This window comes from Carassius carassius, chromosome 1 (assembly GCF_963082965.1).
Source record: "Carassius carassius chromosome 1, fCarCar2.1, whole genome shotgun sequence".
Lineage (NCBI taxonomy): Eukaryota > Metazoa > Chordata > Actinopteri > Cypriniformes > Cyprinidae > Carassius > Carassius carassius.
Genome location: NC_081755.1, coordinates 51,205,993 through 51,225,226, shown reverse-complemented (window position 1 = coordinate 51,225,226; position 19,234 = coordinate 51,205,993). Strand labels below are relative to the sequence as shown.

The following is a 19,234-nucleotide window of genomic DNA, read 5'->3' as shown; positions in this document are numbered from 1 at the left end:
AAAAAAATAAATACAATTAATGGCTATTAGTGCTGTAAAACAATTAATCGTTATTAATCGCATCCAAACTAAATGTTTTTGTTTACATAAATTTGTTTACATTTATTATGTATATAAGTACAAACATTTATTTATCAATAAATATATTTAATATAAAAACATTTAAAAAATTCTTAAATACATGCATGTGTGTATATTTATATATACATAATAAATATACACTTAACACACACATATATTATAAAGAAATAAAAAACCCAGGGTGCCCACAGAAAATCCCCATAGGGCCCCAAATGACCAAACTGCTATGGGCCCCACATGGGCTAACCCACAAGGGGCCCCAAGCGGGTTTCGTGTGGGCAAACCCACAGTGGGCTTGCCCACAGAAAACCATCATGGGGCCCAAAAGGGCAAACCCGCTGTGGGCCCGCATGGGCTAATCCACAAGGTGTGTGGGTTTGCTCTGCCCACACTGTCCCACAGAAAACCTGCAGTGGACCCGCGCGGGCATGTTTGCTGGGATGAGATCATGTTCTAGTTCACCCCCAAAACAAAATCAAGACTTTGTAAAAGAACATAGACTCCTTTAAAAAGTACTGAAATCACTTCTGTGTCTTTTTAAAAGCAGGGCTGGATTTACCTCTTGTCATCACATACAGGCAAAACTCATTTTAGTTTATTTGCAGGCTCAGTTTGTAAATTTAAGCAATTAATTTAAGTTATAGACAAGTGAAAACTCTGTGCTTAATGCGAATATAATTGACTTCATTTACAAAATTAGGTGATTATTTTCGCCCATCTATGCAAATGTCTATCTATATAGAAACAAAAGAATGAGGTTAATCACTGTCTGTCACCTCAGTTTATAGTCATATATATTAGCAAAGACACTGATAAATACACCACATCTTCATCTTCAGAAAACATCTTCAGCTTTTGGTTTTATTTCTCATCAAACACAAAACAACTTAAATCAAAGGATTAGCAGCGGGAAATATACTGTGTTTATTTATATACATTTATTTGTATTAAACACCAAACTGACGGAAGGAAATTTTAAAATAAGACAATTAGACAAGTAAATATTTATTTATTTATCCATTCATTCAGCAATGGATGTAGTGCTGGATGCTGCTCGGACGTGCAGACAGTAATGCACTACACCCTTCAAATAACTCACTTAAAGGGCTCTTCGAAGGGAGTAGGGCACAGGGATCCTCACTTCCGTTGGTGTTCGCCCCAAATGACGACGAACTGGCGAAGTCCTGTTTTTGCCGCGTCGCTTCACTCTCCAGTCCAGCGGGTGGCGCTAAACACATTCGTTTGTTTGAAAAACACCATTAAACCTCAGATGAAGAAGTTATCCGTTTATACCGCGCTCTCTGTTGTTGTTATGCCAGTATGCTGCCTTAATACAAACAGTTAGACGTGTTTCTTTTAAGAGAAAAATACAGTTTTTGAATCAGGTCAGTAAATAACTGTTATATTCTCATCCTCACAGTCGTGACTAAGTTTTGAATCAAGCAGGAATATCTGGAGAAGTATCATCTGAACTGAGATCTGCTGCTGTGAAGATGGAGTTTATTAAAGAAGAGAGTGAAGAGAACACGAGTGAACCAGAAACCTGGAGAATAAAACACGAGGAACCAGAAACCGGGAGAATAAAACACGAGGAACCAGAAACCTGGAGAATAAAACACGAGGAACCAGAAACCTGGAGAATAAAACACGAGGAGCCAGAAACCTGGAGAATAAAACACGAGGAGCCAAAAACCTGGAGAATAAAACACGAGGAGCCAGAAACCTGGAGAATAAAACACGAGGAGCCAGAAACCTGGAGAATAAAACACGAGGAACCAGAAACCTGGAGAATAAACCATGAGGAACCAGAAACCTGGAGAATAAAACACGAGGAACAAGGAGGTTGGAATTTATTTTTCATTCATCCTTGATGTTTGTTTATGGTAATGTTACATTAGGTAGGTATGTGACAAAAAAAAATCAATACTAGAAAATGTATATATAATCATAACCATATGATGATAGATAATAAAAATGCCTTTAAAATGTTTTTTTAACCCTTATGCGTTGTTGGGGACGTTTTCGTCCACTAGGGGGTAAAGTTGAGTCTTATTTTGGCCACTTTCAACTTTCTCAGTGTTTGAGCTAATGGAATGATTTTTGGTGACAAATCTTATTTTGACCTATATTTTGAAATTTTTCAAAAACTCAACGGTACACTTTGGGGAAAATCACTACCCTTTCAGGATGTTCGTGGATGAAAACATCCACTAAATTAAACTGCTGTAAAAATGTATCAGATAAATATTTTTTTCATTTTTTTTTTTGCATAAATCTATTAATCAACCTCAGTCCTGATCAAAACTACCAAATGTTTAAAAAAAATCCAAGATTTTAACTCTTTAATTACCAAGTTCATAAATGATGTCACTGATTTGGGAAAAAACACACAAAATTACATATTTTCAATATAAAAAGTGATTGTGGACTGGATATTTTTTTTTTTTACCTTTTATCACAGTCCTGGGCATGTCAAAGATTAGTAAGAACATTGGCTTTGATGCATTTTTGGTTTTTGTGCAGCATTAGATTTAAACAAAGCCATGACACCATATAATCATTCATTCTTGATTGTTTGTGGTTTTCCCTTTTGGGAAGAGGTAAACATTTTTTTTTTTTTACAGTTGATCACTAGGTGGGACCATTAACCCTTTAGATAGGCCTGTTCAAAAAAAGGCTTAGTTTCTGGCTTGTATAATGGGGTTATATGGAGTATAATAGCAATAATAGCTAAGTTAAATATATCATATATGTATATTTCATAAATGTATCATATATTTTTAGTGACAAGTACACATTTCCATTGCCAACACTTAGTGTCAGATACCTTAAAGGGATAGTTCACCCAAAAATGAAAATTCTATCATCGTTTACTCACCCTCAAGTTGTTCCAAACCTGTATGAGTTTCTTTGTTCTGTTGAACACAAAGGAAGATATTTGGAAGAATGACAGAATCAAACAGATCTCGGTCACCATTGACTACCATAGTAGAAAAAAATATATACTATGGTAGTCAATGGGGACCGATATCTGTTTGGTTACAAACATTCTTCTAAAATCTAAAATGATTTTTCACAAAAGTGACAGCCCTAACACCCACCCACCCACACACACACACACTCAAACTCACAAACTTACTGACACACTCAAACACAGGCTCACACACTCAAACATTCAAAAAGACTCACACACACAGACTAAGACACACACACCAAACTGGACCTGGAGGTGGATACACACAGACTCTGACACACACACACACAAAAACTTGGAGATTGAGGTGGACAAAAACCAGCACACACCAGCCTGAACCTGGAGATAATAATAATATAATGTCTAGTCTTGTGGCTGTGATACTTATAAACCTACCAACGTCCGTTGCCATTATTTTTGGAATGACTGATCGCGAGAGGAAAAAAATGACGTTTTAGTCGCATAACATCGGTTAATGGAAACGCCGTCATTTCACAATAGTTGTTTATCGATATTTAGAAAAAAAACACAAAAGTTTTGCGCGAATCTGTAATGGAAACGCGACAGCGCTTAACATAGACTAACTTCTCAGAGTTATGTTGAGCAACAGTGTTCATTACTAACCATTCAACTCCGGATTGATTCTGGAATCTTCGCTGGGGGAATAAGCATTAAGCATCGGCAACAATCCATCCTCTAACGGATCGTGTTCGAAGAGGAGGGGCTAGTCGTGCGTGCCTCCGTTGTCAGTTTGTGAGAGGGAGGGAGCAAGCAGCACGCAGCTCTACATAAAAATACAATTGTACCTATATTAAATAGTTTTAAAATCTGAATCAATCTGTTGCGGTCAGCGTTGATATTGTGGCGGGCCGCCACAAATTAATGAATGTATGGGAAACCCTGAATAAACAGTGCTCATAAACGGCTGCTGAGGTCACAGGCCTATCTAAAGGGTTAATGGTCACACCTAGTGATCAACTGTAAAAATAACAAATGTTACCTCTTCCCAACAGGGAAAACCACCAACAATCAAGAATCTCACACACACTCTCACACTATAATTTGCTGTTATACTCCATAAAACCCCATATACAAGCCAGAAACTAAGCCTTTTTTGCACAGGCCTATCTAAAGGGTTAATGGTCCCACCTAGTGATCAACTGTAAAAATAACAAATTTTACCTCTTCCCAAAAGGGAAAACCACAAACAATCAAGAATGCATGATTGTATGGTGTCATGGCTTTGCAATCAAAAAATGTCGTTATAATGGAAGTCAATGGGCCAAAAACAGCCACCAACAACTAATTAGGGAGAAAAAATATAAATCTAATGCTGCTCAAAAACTAAAAATGCATCAAAGCCAATGTTGCTATTAATCTTTGACATGCCCAAGACTGTTATAAAAAGTAAAAAAAAAAATCCAGCCACAATTACTTTATTGAAAATAAGTCATTTTGTGTGTTTTTCCCCCAAAATCAGTGGCATCATTTATGAACTTGGCAATTAAAGAGTTAAAATCTTGGATTTTTTTTAAAAACATTTGGTAGTTTTGATCAGGACTGAGGTTGATTAACAGATTTATGCAAAAGAATTGAAAAATAATATGAATCTGAAACATTTTTACAGCAGTTTAATTGAGTGGAGGTTTTCATCCCGTACATACCGAAAGGGTAGTGAATTTGAACAATCCACAGGGGTTAAATGATTAAAATCGGATAATTAAGAAAGTTATGGAATTTTTAAATTCAGAAATTAGGGGTCATTTTTGTACCTAATTAAAACAATAAAACTCAAAATATCATAACTTCCTAATTTCTTGGTTTATTTGCATAATTCAAACACCACAGTGTAGGTAATAAAAAGCCCAACAAGATTAAGATAACCTCTTTTTAAAAGGTATATATAAAAAATGTATTATTTCTAATTAACCACTAATTAATGAAACCGAGAGCATCAATCCTACTCCAGTTTTTCATTATAATTTAAAATAAATATATACATATTAAGACTACTACTCCATAGTTCTATTTATTTCAGTTAGGATGAAAAACTACTCACCTTGGATGATATGGAAGTCAAGTTATTTTCCGACCACTGGCATCGTTTCATCAAGAAGGGCTGCCCATTAGTAAAATACCTACAAAATAGACAATTATTTATTTCTCAAAAGTAATATTTATTGATGATTATGTTATTTATCATTTAGAAATCAGTAAATGCATGTATGTTGAATTTTGTTTAAGAATAAACATCAGTAGGCCAAAGAAATTCATTTTCACAACACACAAAAATGAGGCCTACAAGTACATTCTCGGACATTACAATCTGAGATCAGATGAATACAATTGAAAACATTTTTTAAAATCAGCCTTTTAAAAATATGATATCATATTATATCAAAAGTACAGTCGTGGCCAAAAGTTTTGAGAATTACAAAAATATTGGAAAAGTTGCTGCTTAAGTTTTTTTAATAGCAATTTGCATTAGGGCTGCAACTAACGATTATTTTGATAATCGATTAATCTGTCGATTATTTTTACGATTAATCGATTAATCGGTTTATGTACTTATATTTTAGTTTTGCCCATTTTCCCCCAAGTAAATTATAAATAAAGGGTATTTATCATTCAGCATAGATTTTTAAGAGATTTTAACCATTTTGCATTGTCATATCCTCATCAAAAATATACCTGGAGTTGTTTTATTGTGTTAGTGATCCTTTGTCGAACTCTTCTGCAATCAGAACACTGACCCATACTCTAGCAAATTTCACAAAGAGATTTCAAATAATGTTTTCACCATGGCAGTCCTTAGAGCTCCTAAAGTAGTTTAACATCCTGAACAAAGCTTATTAAGAAATCTTTAAGAACATATTTTCACGAAGAATAAGGATAAAACAGAATAAAATTGCAGTACATTGCATTTTATTATTTACTGGGAAACAGCTTTATAGCTTTTGCTGTGAAATTGTAAACAATCCTTCGAATAAAGTGCCAATGGCATGAAACCTGAATGGAACTCACAATTTAAAATAAAATCCATCAGAAGGTTGTCCAGAAAAAAAAAATTGAACACACACAAAAAACCTGCTTTGTGAAAAAGAGCAGTGAATACTTAGAAAAAAAGTGCATTTCAAATAACGTTATATTTAAACATTTTCCTCTCTCATTCAGTCATACTGCTGCATTAGGCTGCACGACTGAATTATGAACGGGTAAACGACAAACTGATCACAGAACATATTTGTAAAGCTTTAAATGTTAACTTTTAAAAAAGCAATGTTATCAGCTTTTACGAATAAACATTTGCAAACAACATTGTACTGGAGAATCTGCACAAATAAAAGTCTTAGGGGCCGTTCACATATCGCGCCTAAAAACGCGCGTAAAACGCTAGGCGCGCTGCTTTCTCCTCCTTTCCAAAGCGCTCGGGCAGAAGCGCCCCTGAGGCGTCTGCCTTTGCTAAGCAACCATGACGTGCTCTCTCCTTGAAGACGCGGAAATTTCAGCAAAGGATAAATGGATTTGCAGCTCTAAAAATCGCTTGCAGTAGCTCTGCTACTAAATTTATTTCAAAATGGCAATCCATATACAACTATGATCAGCTGTTCCTTCATCTTTGCTGAGCTTTCAGCGTTGTTACGGGAAAGGATGAAGCTGATTGGTTAGTTCTTGTCACATGACCCGCGGTGCGCTTGCCGCATTCTGAAAAGTTGAGATGTTTTTAACTCTATGCGGTGCGGACGCGCCTGGAAGAACGGGCGGCTCGCGTCGCTTCCATTATGAGCGCGCATACCGCGTGCCTACATTGGAAATAACGAACTTGAGCGTGCAAAAGTCGCGATATATGAACGACCCCGTAAACAGTTCAGTAGTGCAGAGTTTACAGGTTACTCTTCTTTTTTGAAGGCTCAAAGTAAAGTACTCCCACATCCCGCTGACTGCTGCTGAATGCTGCAAAGACGCAAAGTTCGGGAAGCACATGACATAAAACGAGGCCAGCTATTGGCTATTCGCTACTTCTCCTGCTGTACTGGCTGAGTAAAACCTCCGGTGGCTCATTACTGCCACACTTTGGTCACCGCAGATTTGAAATATGCACGAAATGAGCCGCTTACGGAAAATAAAAGTTATTTAGCAACTAATCGATGACCAAATTAGTTGACAACTATTGTAATAATCGATTTTAATCGATTAAATCGATTAGTTGTTTCAGCTATAATTTGCATATACTCCAGAATGTTATGAAGAGTGATCAGATGAATTGCATAGTCCTTCTTTGCCATGAAAATTAACTTAATCCCAAAAAACCTTTCCATTGCATTTCATTGCTGTCATTAAAGGACCTGCTGAGATCATTTCAGTAATCGTCTTGTTAACTCGGGTGAGAATGTTGACTAGCACAAGGCTGGAGATCATTATGTCAGGCTGATTGGGTTTGAATGGCAGACTTGACATGTTAAAAGGAGGGTGATGCTTGAAATCATTGTTCTTCCATTGTTAACCATGGTGACCTGCAAAGAAATGCGTGCAGCCATCATTGCGTTGCATAAAAATGGCTTCACAGGCGAGGATATTGTGGCTAGTAAGATTGCACCTAAATCAACAATTTATAGGATCATCAAGAACTTCAAGGAAAGAGGTTCAATTCTTGTAAAGAAGGCTTCAGGGTGTCCAAGAAAGTCCAGCAAGCGCCAGGATCGTCTCCTAAAGAGGATTCAGCTGTGGGATCGGAGTGCCACCAGTGCAGAGCTTGCTCAGGAATGGCAGCAGGCAGGTGTGAGCGCATCTGCACGCACAGTGAGGCCAAGACTTTTGGAAGATGGCCTGGTGTCAAGAAGGGCAGCAAAGAAGCCACTTCTCTCCAAAAAAAACATCAGGGACAGATTGATCTTCTGCAGAAAGTATAGTGAATGGACTGCTGAGGACTGGGGCAAAGTCATATTCTCAGATGAAGCCCCTTTCCGATTGTTTGGGGCATCTGGAAAAACGCTTGTCCGGAGAAGAAAAGGTGAGCGCTACCATCAGTCCTGTGTCATGCCAACAGTAAAGCATCCTGACACCATTCATGTGTGGGGTTGCTTCTCATCCAAGGGAGTGGGCTCACTAACAATTCTCCCCAAAAACACAGCCATGAATAAAGAATGGTACCAAAACACCCTCCACCATTAACTTCTTCCAACAACAGTTTGGTGAAGAACAATGCATTTTCCAGCACGATGGAGCACCGTGCCATAAGGCAAAAGTGATAAAGTGGCTCGGGGACCAGAATGTTGAAATTTTGGGTCCATGGCCTGGAAACTCCCCAGATCTTAATCCCATTGAGAACTTGTGGGCAATCCTCAAGAGGCGGGTGGACAAGCAAAAACCCACTAATTCTGACAAACTCCAAGAAGTGATTGTTAAGGAGGTCTAACCAATCAGAGTCCACTTTATGGATGACGTTGGAAAAGGACGATAGGTGGCGAGCTAGAAACTTCCCGACCTTTCTTGTCAGCGAGCGGAGTGAAGAGAATGAACGCATGTTCCTGAGTTCCTGATATTAATCTTTGGAGTTTGCCTACTTTGTGTGCGTTTATGCAAAGATGTAAGTCTATATACTTTTATGTGATACTTAATATAGTTATCCCGCCCTGTTATGGCTTTATTTGAAAGAAATTAGCGAGATGTCTGCCTCCTCAGAGTTCTGAACTCACACTGAAGTAGTTAAATATAAGTGAAGTGACATTCAGATAATGTATATAAAGTGATTTATTTACTTCATTCCTTATGTATCATTGTTGGTGCATCATAATTCAGTTAATAAGTGTTTAGATGTTGATTTTATCATATTCTCCGTAAACCCGTTCATATACGATGATTACTAGGGCTGGGACAACAAAAAATACATCGACGCAAAATATGCGCATCGATTCGTCGACCTGTTTTTATTTCCATAAAAAACGTTTGCAAAACGTTTACCTTATGTGCGCTGAATATACGCGATGGCCGGATCAACATTCTGTCCAACGTTATATAACCAATTCAGGGGTTTTTCTGCATTGATCTTTCTTTTTGGCGGCTGTCAAAGCCTTATTTGATCGGTGAGTGACAGTGACAGGGCGCGTACGAGAGAGAGCCCCGGCTGCGCGCGCACTCACAGTCTTCAAACAACACGAGCGCTTCTTGCTCTCTCTCTCCCTCTTTCTCTCGCTCCATCGTGCATAATAACCAAAATCATTAAACACGATAGAAAAAGGGCGAAACACCCAAGTTTCACGCGCGCTCGCGCACTCACAGTCTTCAAACTACACGAGCGCTGTCTTGCTCGCTCTCTCTCTCGCTCCATCGTGCATATTAACCAAAATCATTAGACACGATAGAAAAAGGGCGGAACACCAAAGTTTCACGTGGAGCATTCAGAGATTTTTTTTTTCTACATGACAGGCTGCTGGCTCCCACTGTTAATTTTTATTTTTTATTTTTTGTAAAAGCACTCTCTGTATTAGCTTAAAGCCCTAAAGTTTACATTGGTTACTGTATTCTTTCAATTGCTCTAAACAAGTATTTTGGGTGAACTTTTTTATTGAATGCTAGACATCAAGTTGTTGTTATTTTCATCTGAAAGAAGAACTTTTTTTCAGTAAGCTAGACCCTATGTGTTCAGTAAGCTTGTTTCAGTAAGCTATGTGTTTTCAAGGCTTCAAGGTTTTATTGAATGCTATCTCTATACAAGTGCAAAGTAATGCATTCTTAGTCAGTCTTTTATTTTGTAATTTTAAGAGAGATAAACATATATTGCAATGTTAAGGAATTCATGTTTTTTTCATTCAGATATGTAAATCAACATGTATAAATTGTTAGTAGTCAATTAATGGGGAGATAATCGAAATCGAATCGGTCAGGAAAAATTAATCGCTAGATTATTAGTTTAAAAAATAATCGTTTATCCCAGCCCTAATGATTACTCATCACTTTATAACAGACACGGAGAATTTGCAAATGATTGTTATACATGCTGTATGCGCCATCTAGAGGGAAATTTAAGTATTGCAGTTAACTAGGAATTGTATTAGATGTGAATATCATGTATATATGTTGTCATTATATTATTGTAATATGTTATTTATTTGTTTATTTCAGACCACACACACACACGTTTACTGCAGTAAAGTCAGAATGTTCTGAATCCTGTGCCGTGTTTTTACTGACACCCTGGGGCGAGCACAATCTCCTGATCAGCCCAATAGTTCAAACTTCCCTACATTGATTATAAAAGAATGGGTTGCTATAAGTCAGGATTTGGCCCAGAAGTTGATTGAGAGCATGACCAGTCGAATTGCAGAGGTCCTGAAAAGAAGGGCCAACACTGCAAATACTGACTCTTTGCATAAATGTCATGTAATTGTCGATAAAAGCCTTTGAAACGTATGAAGTGCTTGTAATTATATTTCAGTACATCACAGAAACAACTGAAACAAAGATCTAAAAGCAGTTTAGCAGCAATCTTTTTGAAAACTAATATTTATGTAATTCTCAAAACTTTTGGCCACGACTGTATATTATTATATTTATTTATTTTTAAGTATAATATGATAATTATATTATATTTCAAATAGTAATATACACTTGTATATAATATATACCTGTAAGCCTACAAGTACTACAGACATTTGATTGTTTTTGCTGCTTTAATTTACTTTTGAAAAAAAAAAAAAAGACCAGTAATTGTGAAAATAATTCAATTTTACCAACTCTGTGCAGAATAATACAGCACACATGGGCTGAAATGTTTGTAAGATTTGGCCGATCAGCTTGCCAGAAATGGGTCACATGACCTAGCAGGCAGCCAGAAGCACAGTTGTTCCTAAACGAATCCATAACCATCCATGGTATTTATTTAAATGTTTGACAAAATTATGCCAATAATGTAATCTAGAGATTCTAAACCTTTGTTCTGTATGATTACTTTGTAAAATACTGCAGGGATTGATGAAAACTGGCAGAAGTTTTGGACGCCAATATGATTGAATGTCCGATTCTGCTTTTGACAACAACGTCACTTGCGGATCGTAAACAAACACATGCAAATGTTACAATCAATCCCAAACTTCACCTAATTAAAGTTAAATGTATATTCTATCAAACGTATTGGGTTTGAAACAAAAAAATATTCACCTTCATATTTTAGCCATCTTTGAAATTCGAACGTGAGAATCAACGTGATGAGGTAATTTGACAAGACTGGTAGAGCAAGGGGATTCTATGTTACAAAAGGAACACACGCACAGGCTTGGTTTAGCAAAGTAGAAAGATACAATCTTTATTTTATCTTTAATTCAAATGTAGTCGCTTTTGGTTGTCAATAAATAACACGTAAATACATAATTTGACATGGATAAGCCATAGGAGGTCGGACTGCCAGGTTATAAGCTTGACCAGGTCTAGGTTTCAATACCACACGTGAACTAAAGCACACTGCTTTTATGGTAGAACCAACACTACAAACTCAGCCTACATAACCACAGCAATCATGCTACCTCACCCGCAGGGACTTTCTGAGGAGCATTTTTTACCTGGAACTTTATGTAGATCCTTTTTCCTCCGGTGGAAACAGACCAAGTACCAGCCCAAAGTCCCTAGTTCCTGGGTAAAGTTCCTCTGGTGGAAACGTGGTATTAGAGTGGCCTTTTATTGTGGCCAGCCTGAGGCACACCCGTGTAATAATCATGCTGTCTAATCAGCATCTTGATATGCCACACCTGTGAGGTGGATGGATTATCTCAGTAAAGGAGAAGTGCTAATTAACACAGATTTAGACAGATTTTGAACAATATATTAGATAAGGCTTTTGTGTACATAGAAAAAGTCTTAGATCGTGAAAAATGGGAGTAAAAACATTGAGTTTATAATTTTGTTCAATATATATATATTGAACAAAATTATAAACTCAATGTTTTTACTCCCATTTTTCCCATTTTCATACATTTTTTATATATATATAGATAGATAGATAGATATAGATATATATATATATATATATATATATATATATAGATACAGAAAATACACACACACACACACACATACATATATATATATATATATATATATATATATATATATATATATATATATATATATAATCAAAATATAAAATTTTTCTTAGGGCTGTGATGGTGGCATTACCGCCGGAGTGGTAAAATTCTTCCAACATCACAGCCCTAGTAAAAAATGTTTATATTACTTGTTTTATACAGCTCAAATGTATTTAACTCTCTTGTTAACCCATGTGATTCAGATTGTATTGTGCCATCTTTAATATTATGTGCAAACTTTCAGAAATATTTTGTGGACAAAATTGCTGGTCTCAGTTTTCCACCCATCGCGGTTATCAGTGACTCCCCTGATTCTTCCTTTTGCCCAGCTGTCTTTCAGCAGTTTGAGCCAGTTACATTCTCCAATCTTTCTGACATAGTTAAACCGCTACCTCCTGCAAACTGCCCCCTTGACAGTATTCCTAACTAAACTAACTAAACCTAACTAAAGGCTTGGCTAAAGATTGTCTTTTCTTTGGTCAATACATCTCTCAGCTCAGGGTGTGTACCAGCTGTTTTTAAACATGCCATTGTGCAATCACAATTAAAAGAATAACTTGGATCCTTCCATTTTGTCTCATTTTAGACCTATATCTAAACTCCCCTTTTTATCGAAAGTTTTGGAGAGAGTTGTTTTAATCAACTTAAATCGTTTATCGATGAATTTAGAATGTCTGTGAAAATTTTCAGTCTGGTTTTAAGCCCTGTCACAGTACAGAAACTGCTCTTTTAAGAGTTTCTAATGATCTTCTTTTAACTGTGGACTCTAGTAACTCTGATGTTTTAGTCCTTTTGGATTTGACTGCAGCCTTTGATACTGTCAACCACTCTATTATTTCATCTAGACTTGAACAGTGTGTCGGCATTAAGGACAAAGACCTTAAATGGTTTCAATCAAATTTGACATACAGAATTTTCGTCATCTGCTGCCCCTCTTTTTGTGGCATCCCCCAAGGGTCAGTAATGGGCCCTATGTTATTTTGTTTGTATATGCTGCCCTTTAGGGCTGTCACTTTTGGTTTGAAAATCGATTGCACAATCGATCAGACCAACCAAAAAAAGTTTTGAAAATGAAAATAGGGAATCGATTTTAACCAAATATGTACAATATTAATTTTAAAATAATTAAACAATTAAAAAATATAGATGTAACAAAATTCACAAACAAGCAGAAAAAGAAAATAAAAAATACCAGCAATTTTATGCACCAGTGACGTCGAAAGCGACCTCTTATGCTGCTGTAGCAGAAATGACTCGAACCAGACAAATTAAAGAGTCGATCAGGGCTGTGGCTGAAACACGAGCTGAATTCCTCAGTAAGGCAACAGGAAGTCATAAAACATTCTGTGCCACAAGTCCCAAGCAAGATAACCAACCAACCAACGCTTTCACAGAACAGCTTTCAACATTAACAGCACTAGAACAATTATTGTCAATTTCAATTCGGAGAAGAGATTTGTCAAATTTGTTTCCCTTGCACTGCGTTCACACCAAACACAAATAGAGCTTCTGGCGCGAATGATTTCAATGTTAAGTCAATGTAGAGATGCGTTTACCCGCGTCTGGAAGGTCTCGCGGCGCGGTAGACGCGAATTCGCCTCATTCGCGCATCTAGTTACAGGAGATGCTGAGTTATGAAAAGGACTATTGCAAGCTGACAGGAACCGGCTTTTATCATGGAAAATTGGCAGTAATACCCCCACCTTGCGCAGCTGTACCTGAGTGTCCCTGGGACATCAGTGCGGTCGGAGCACGTCTTCTCAACAGCTGGACATATAGTGAATAAAAAAAACGCTCTGCTCTGGACCCCGAAAATGTTGATCGACTTGTTTTCCTGTCCAATAAATTTGCAATGGCCCTAGCCTTTAATTATGCCTGCCAAGTGCCGCCTAGCCTAAGTGTCGGTTACGTTAAAAAAACACACACATGGCCTGTTCACAAGTCAATTTAAAGTTTAATTTTTTTGAACCAGTTGTTTGAAATGGATTGAATCATTATTTAAAATCTTGGAGATTTTTGAATTGCCTAAATCATAAATGCAGCAGGTTTGAAGTCTGCAGTGATGTTTTTCTTTTGTTATGGCAGCCATCCCCTCAGCATTTATATTTTTTTCGATAATGTTGCACTCCTGTTGCTGTTTGTTATCCTGCACGAAACTTCATGCCAATAAATAAAAAATATTGCTGACTTGTGCGTATCCAGCGCTCTCTTTACGTTCGTCCGTTATTTGACGTTGAAAAAGGAAACGTCTTTTTTTTTTAGACATGGAAAATCGATTTTACAATCGATTCAATGAAAAATGAATGATTTTTTCACAAAAGTGACAGCCCTACTGCCCTTGGGGTATTTTTTAGAAAGCACAATATCACCTTTCACTGTTATGCAGATGATGTACAAATTTATTTGCCTGTCAAAGCAAATGACAAAGGTTAATTTCTGTCATTACTTAATTGCCTTAGAGATTTAAAAATATGGCTGGATCAGAACTTTTTTGTCTTAATGAAAATTAGACTGAGATTGTTGTGTTTGGTCATCCTGGGGATTTAAGGGCTTGTGTAGATGCACTTGGTAAATTAGGTGTATATGTTTGTCTATTTACCAAGAATCTCTGTGATTTTTGAAATTGCTTTTAAATTTGAAAAATAGAGTAGTTCTGTTGTAAATGCCAGTTTCTTTCAACTGAGACTATTGGTAAAGTCAATCCCTACCTGCCACGTAAGGAGTTTGAAAGTTTAATTCATGTTTTTATAACATCTAGACTAGACTATTGTAACTCTTAAATGTTGGTTTAGATCAGTCATCTCTTCAGCGCTTACAGTTAGTCCAAAATGCAGCAGCTCGGCTTTTAACTGGGACTAAAGAGTATGAGCACATTACCCCTGTCCTATCTTCATTACATTGGCTTCCTTTCCTCTTCTGGATTGATTTCTAGATTTTATTGTTTGTTTTTAAGATTTTAAATGGGTTGCCGCCTGTGTTTTTATTTCAGAGCTTTTACATGTCCACGCTCGTGTTAAAGCATGGAGGTCATCCAATCAGGTGCTCCTCAAGGGCGGCAGTGGCTCAGTGGTTCATGTAGGTTGTCTACAAACCTGAAGGTTGGTGGTTCAATCCCCGTCTCCACCTGACCAAGTGTCGAGGTGTCCTTGAGCAAGACACCTAACCCCAGCTGCTCCCGACGAGCTGGATGGCGCCTTGAATGGCTGACACTGCAGTCGGTGTATGAATGAGTGAGTGAATGGGTGAATGTGAGGCAAGTTGTAAAGCGCTTTGGATGGCCATGGGGTCTGTTGAAAGCGCTATATAAATGCAGTCCATTTACCGAGAACTAGGTTGAAAAATAACGGCGACCAAGCTTTTTTAGTGGTGGCACCTAATTTGTGCAATAGTTTACCTGTAAACATAAGAACTGCTTAGACTGTTGGAATTTTTAAGTCATTACTTAAGACACACCTGTATTGGCTTTTATTTCAAGCTGAGATGAGACATTGTGATGTTTTTACTGTATTTGTCTAATTTTGTGTGTAACTTTTTATTTTTATTTTCCGGACATTAAGCACTTTGATCAACCATAGTGGTTTTTTATGTGCTATAAAAATAAATTAAACTGAACTGAACTGAACAAAGACCCTGGGGTCAAATTGACTCCAAACAACAACGATGCTTCAAAATGTGTAGAGGGCATTGAAAAAATAACATCATGTTCATTTTATGTTATTTTATCGAGTTGTCCCCATTCAATCTGAAGCAAAGAAAATTAATTGTGTATTTACAGATGTTAAACATTGAATGGGGTCACTTTTATTTTCACTTTTTTTTAATAAGTTACCAAAAATAATTTTTACTTTTATTTCAGAATTAATTGAAGAAAAAGAGGAGAATGAAGAATCAAATGAAGTTGAGGAGAAAAATCATGTCAAAACTGGAGGAAAACCAATTAGTTGCACTCAAACCAAACAGAAAGATTTAAAGAAAAAAAGAGTCAAGAAATCTTTCACCTGCACTCAGTGTGGAAAGAGATTCACACACAAAACAGGTTTTGAGCATCACATGAGAATTCATACTGGAGAGAAACCATTCTCTTGTGATCAGTGCAGGAAGCGTTTCAAACAATCCGCAAACCTGAAGATACACATGAACATCCACACTGGAGAGAAGCAGCACACATTTTTATGGGTTTCACTTCTGAAGAAACACTTAAAAGTTCATGCAGAGGAGAAGCCACATCCATGTCATTTGTGTGGTAAGAGTTTTTTGCATCTACAAAGTTTGAAAGTACATAAGAAAACACATAGTGCTGATACAGAGTACATGTGCTTTGAGTGTGAAAAGACTTTTAGTTCAGTGAGCAGTTTAAAACAGCACCAGAGGATCCACACTGGAGAGAAACCTTACAAGTGTGCACACTGTGACAAGAGATTCAGTGAATTATCACATCTGAAAACACATGAGAGGATCCACACTGGCGAGAATTCTTATAAGTGTTCACACTGTGACAAGAGATTCAGTGATTCATCAACTCTGAAAACACATGAGAGGATCCACACTGGAGAGAAACCTTATAAGTGTTCACACTGTGACAAGAGATTCAGTGATTCATCAACTCTGAAAACACATGAGAGGATCCACACTGGAGAGAAACCTTATAAGTGTTCACACTGTGACAAGAGATTCAGTCAGTCATCAAGTCTGAAAACACATGAGAGGATCCACACTGGAGAGAAACCTTATAAGTGTTCACACTGTGACAAGAGATTCAGTGAATTATCAGCTCTGAAAACACATGAGAGGATCCACACTGGAGAGAAACCTTATAAGTGTTCACACTGTGACAAGAGATTCAGTCAGTCATCAAGTATGAAAACACATGAGAGGATCCACACTGGAGAGAAACCTTATAAGTGTTCACAATGTGACAAGAGATTCAGTGATTCGGCAAGTCTGAAAAGACATGAGAGGATTCACACTGGAGGGAAACCTTATAAGTGTTCACACTGTGACGAGAGATTCAGAGATTCATCAAGTCTGAAAAAACACGAGAGGATCCACACTGGCGAGAAACCTTATAAGTGTTCACAATGTGACGAGAGATTCAGTCAGTCATCAAATCTGAAAACACATGAGAGGATCCACACTGGCGAGAAACCTTATAAGTGTTCACACTGTGACAAGAGATTCAGTAATTCATCAAATCTGAAAACACATGAGAGTATTCACACTGGCGAGAAACCTTATAAGTGTTCACACTGTGACAAGAGATTCAGTAATTCATCAAGTCTGAAAACACATGAGAGGATTCACACTAAAGAGAAACCTTATAAGTGTTCACACTGTGACAAGAGATTCAGTGATTCATCAAATCTGAAAAAACACGAGAGGATTCACACTGGAGAGTAACCGTATCACTGCACTGTATGTGGGAAGCATTTAATTCAGTCATTTGTTATACACAGTCATATAAAACAATCACAGTAAGGCCCCGTACAAATGGAGACACGTTTAGCTGTATATGTACATTTTTCCTGTGGTATATGTTTTGTCCAGACAAATCTGGTGTTTTGGGAGAGTGAAATCCCTATTTCATGAAACCGGGTCCCAGAGTGGATAAATCTGAAAATGACACCTTTGCATTTTCATGTGTACAGCCAATCCGTATATTTAGTGAAACAATGATGTCATCACCCCACGTCTCGACCCTAGTCAGACACCACTACGTCATGTAACACAAACAACAACTGTTGCGGCAATCCGCCCGTTGCCACGCCTCTCGTTTCACGGAAATGAACGGCAGGTGAAGTTTGTTTCAATCAGCGTGACGTGCACCTTGGGTTTGAAATGGTGCTCGCGCTGCTCTTTTCATTGTGTACACTGTGAGCAGCGTGGACGCAGTGGGAACGTTGGGTCAAAGATTTGATTTTAAACTGCACGGGATCGTTGATTCTGAAGAGACTGCCGGTAAATCTAAATGTTTACATTTGCGTGTGGTGGCTTTGTGTGGAAGTGCATGTTATGGACTTAGGTATTTATTATTGTTATTTTGGTATCTGTGATTAGGTTAGTGTTTGAATTGTTCAGCCCAAATGCCTAGCAGTGAACAGTTATTTTAAAGTATATTGTCAGGAAATTACTCACATATTTAATTTGCTAAAATTAATGGTCTGTCTAAAATTCACTGTCTAGAAATGTGTAATCAATTCACTTGTTGGAATATTTATTATGGTAAAAATGGTTAAATTCCCTTCTAATGAAATGCAAATCCAGTGATTAAAAGCTAATTCTTTAAAACGTATTTGCTATGGTGTAGAATAGTATTAGTAAAAAGAAATAGTGTTATGCTAACGCTTACAGAATTAAAACGGTGTTATTAATGTACGATGTGAAATTGTGGTGGTTTAACTCATGTACATTGCTGTAAATATTTACACTGCTTTGTGTGTGGTTTTAAAGGTTTTTCACCTACTGGAACATACAATAAATTGAGAAAAGGCAACTTAAGTCTCATTCTTGAGTGGAACCCAGTGTTCAATTCAGAAGTAAAGAACCCTTGTCAAGTGGGGGACCCGTGCAGCTTGTAAACACTTGACAACAACAATGGAGGACTACATGTTTGTGTTCATGCTGCAGAAGAGCAAAGAGAATAGATGAGTGTCAGTGAAAATGTTCTTTGATAATGTAAATGTTCTCTGCTCTGTTTCTGTACAGTGAAAGTGATATGATTAGCAGGGGCGGTTAGTGATTTGGGGGCCCCAAGCAAAATACAGGAATTGGGCCCTATACGCTAAACAATTGTCTAGCCATCTTTATTTAATTTATGAAACTGAGAACCACTAAATCAGTGAGTGAAAGGCGTTGTCTAGAAATGTACAATGTTAAAACATAAGCGCCAAGTAAATGACAAAGTGAAAATACTTGCATTCAATTGTGGGTAAATTTGACCCACTGGCGCTTATTGGTATAAATGCCCTGTTTTTTTAATTTAGTTAGGCTTGGAAAATGACTATTTTTCGTAAGAAACTGTGAAAGCTCACATTTGTCTCACTTGTTGGTTTTGTGGATTTTTTTTTTTTTCAGTTTACAATTCTAATGTTACTGTAGTATAACT

General features: G+C 37.2%; 1 protein-coding gene across 1 annotated transcript; it reads left to right on the top strand.

Annotated features, from left to right (window-relative positions):
• The first annotated feature begins 1,341 nt into the window (after positions 1-1,341).
• LOC132158853 (zinc finger protein 883-like) lies at positions 1,342-17,664 on the top strand. The gene is made up of 2 exons (XM_059568493.1): positions 1,342-1,923; positions 15,989-17,664. The coding sequence occupies exons 1-2, from the start codon at positions 1,575-1,577 to the stop codon at positions 17,527-17,529; spliced, it is 1,890 nt and encodes a 629-aa protein (XP_059424476.1). The 5' UTR covers positions 1,342-1,574; the 3' UTR covers positions 17,530-17,664.
• The last annotated feature ends 1,570 nt before the right edge of the window (positions 17,665-19,234 follow it).

What these genes read in the sequence shown, in the direction of transcription:
- LOC132158853 (XM_059568493.1), top strand. Translation starts at nt 1,575, where the DNA reads ATGGAGTTTATTAAAGAAGAGAGTGAAGAGAACACGAGTGAACCAGAA. An exon ending in AAAACACGAGGAACAAGGAG is followed by an intron (nt 1,924 to 15,988) that starts GTTGGAATTTAT and finishes CTTTTATTTCAG; the next exon opens with AATTAATTGAAGAAAAAGAG.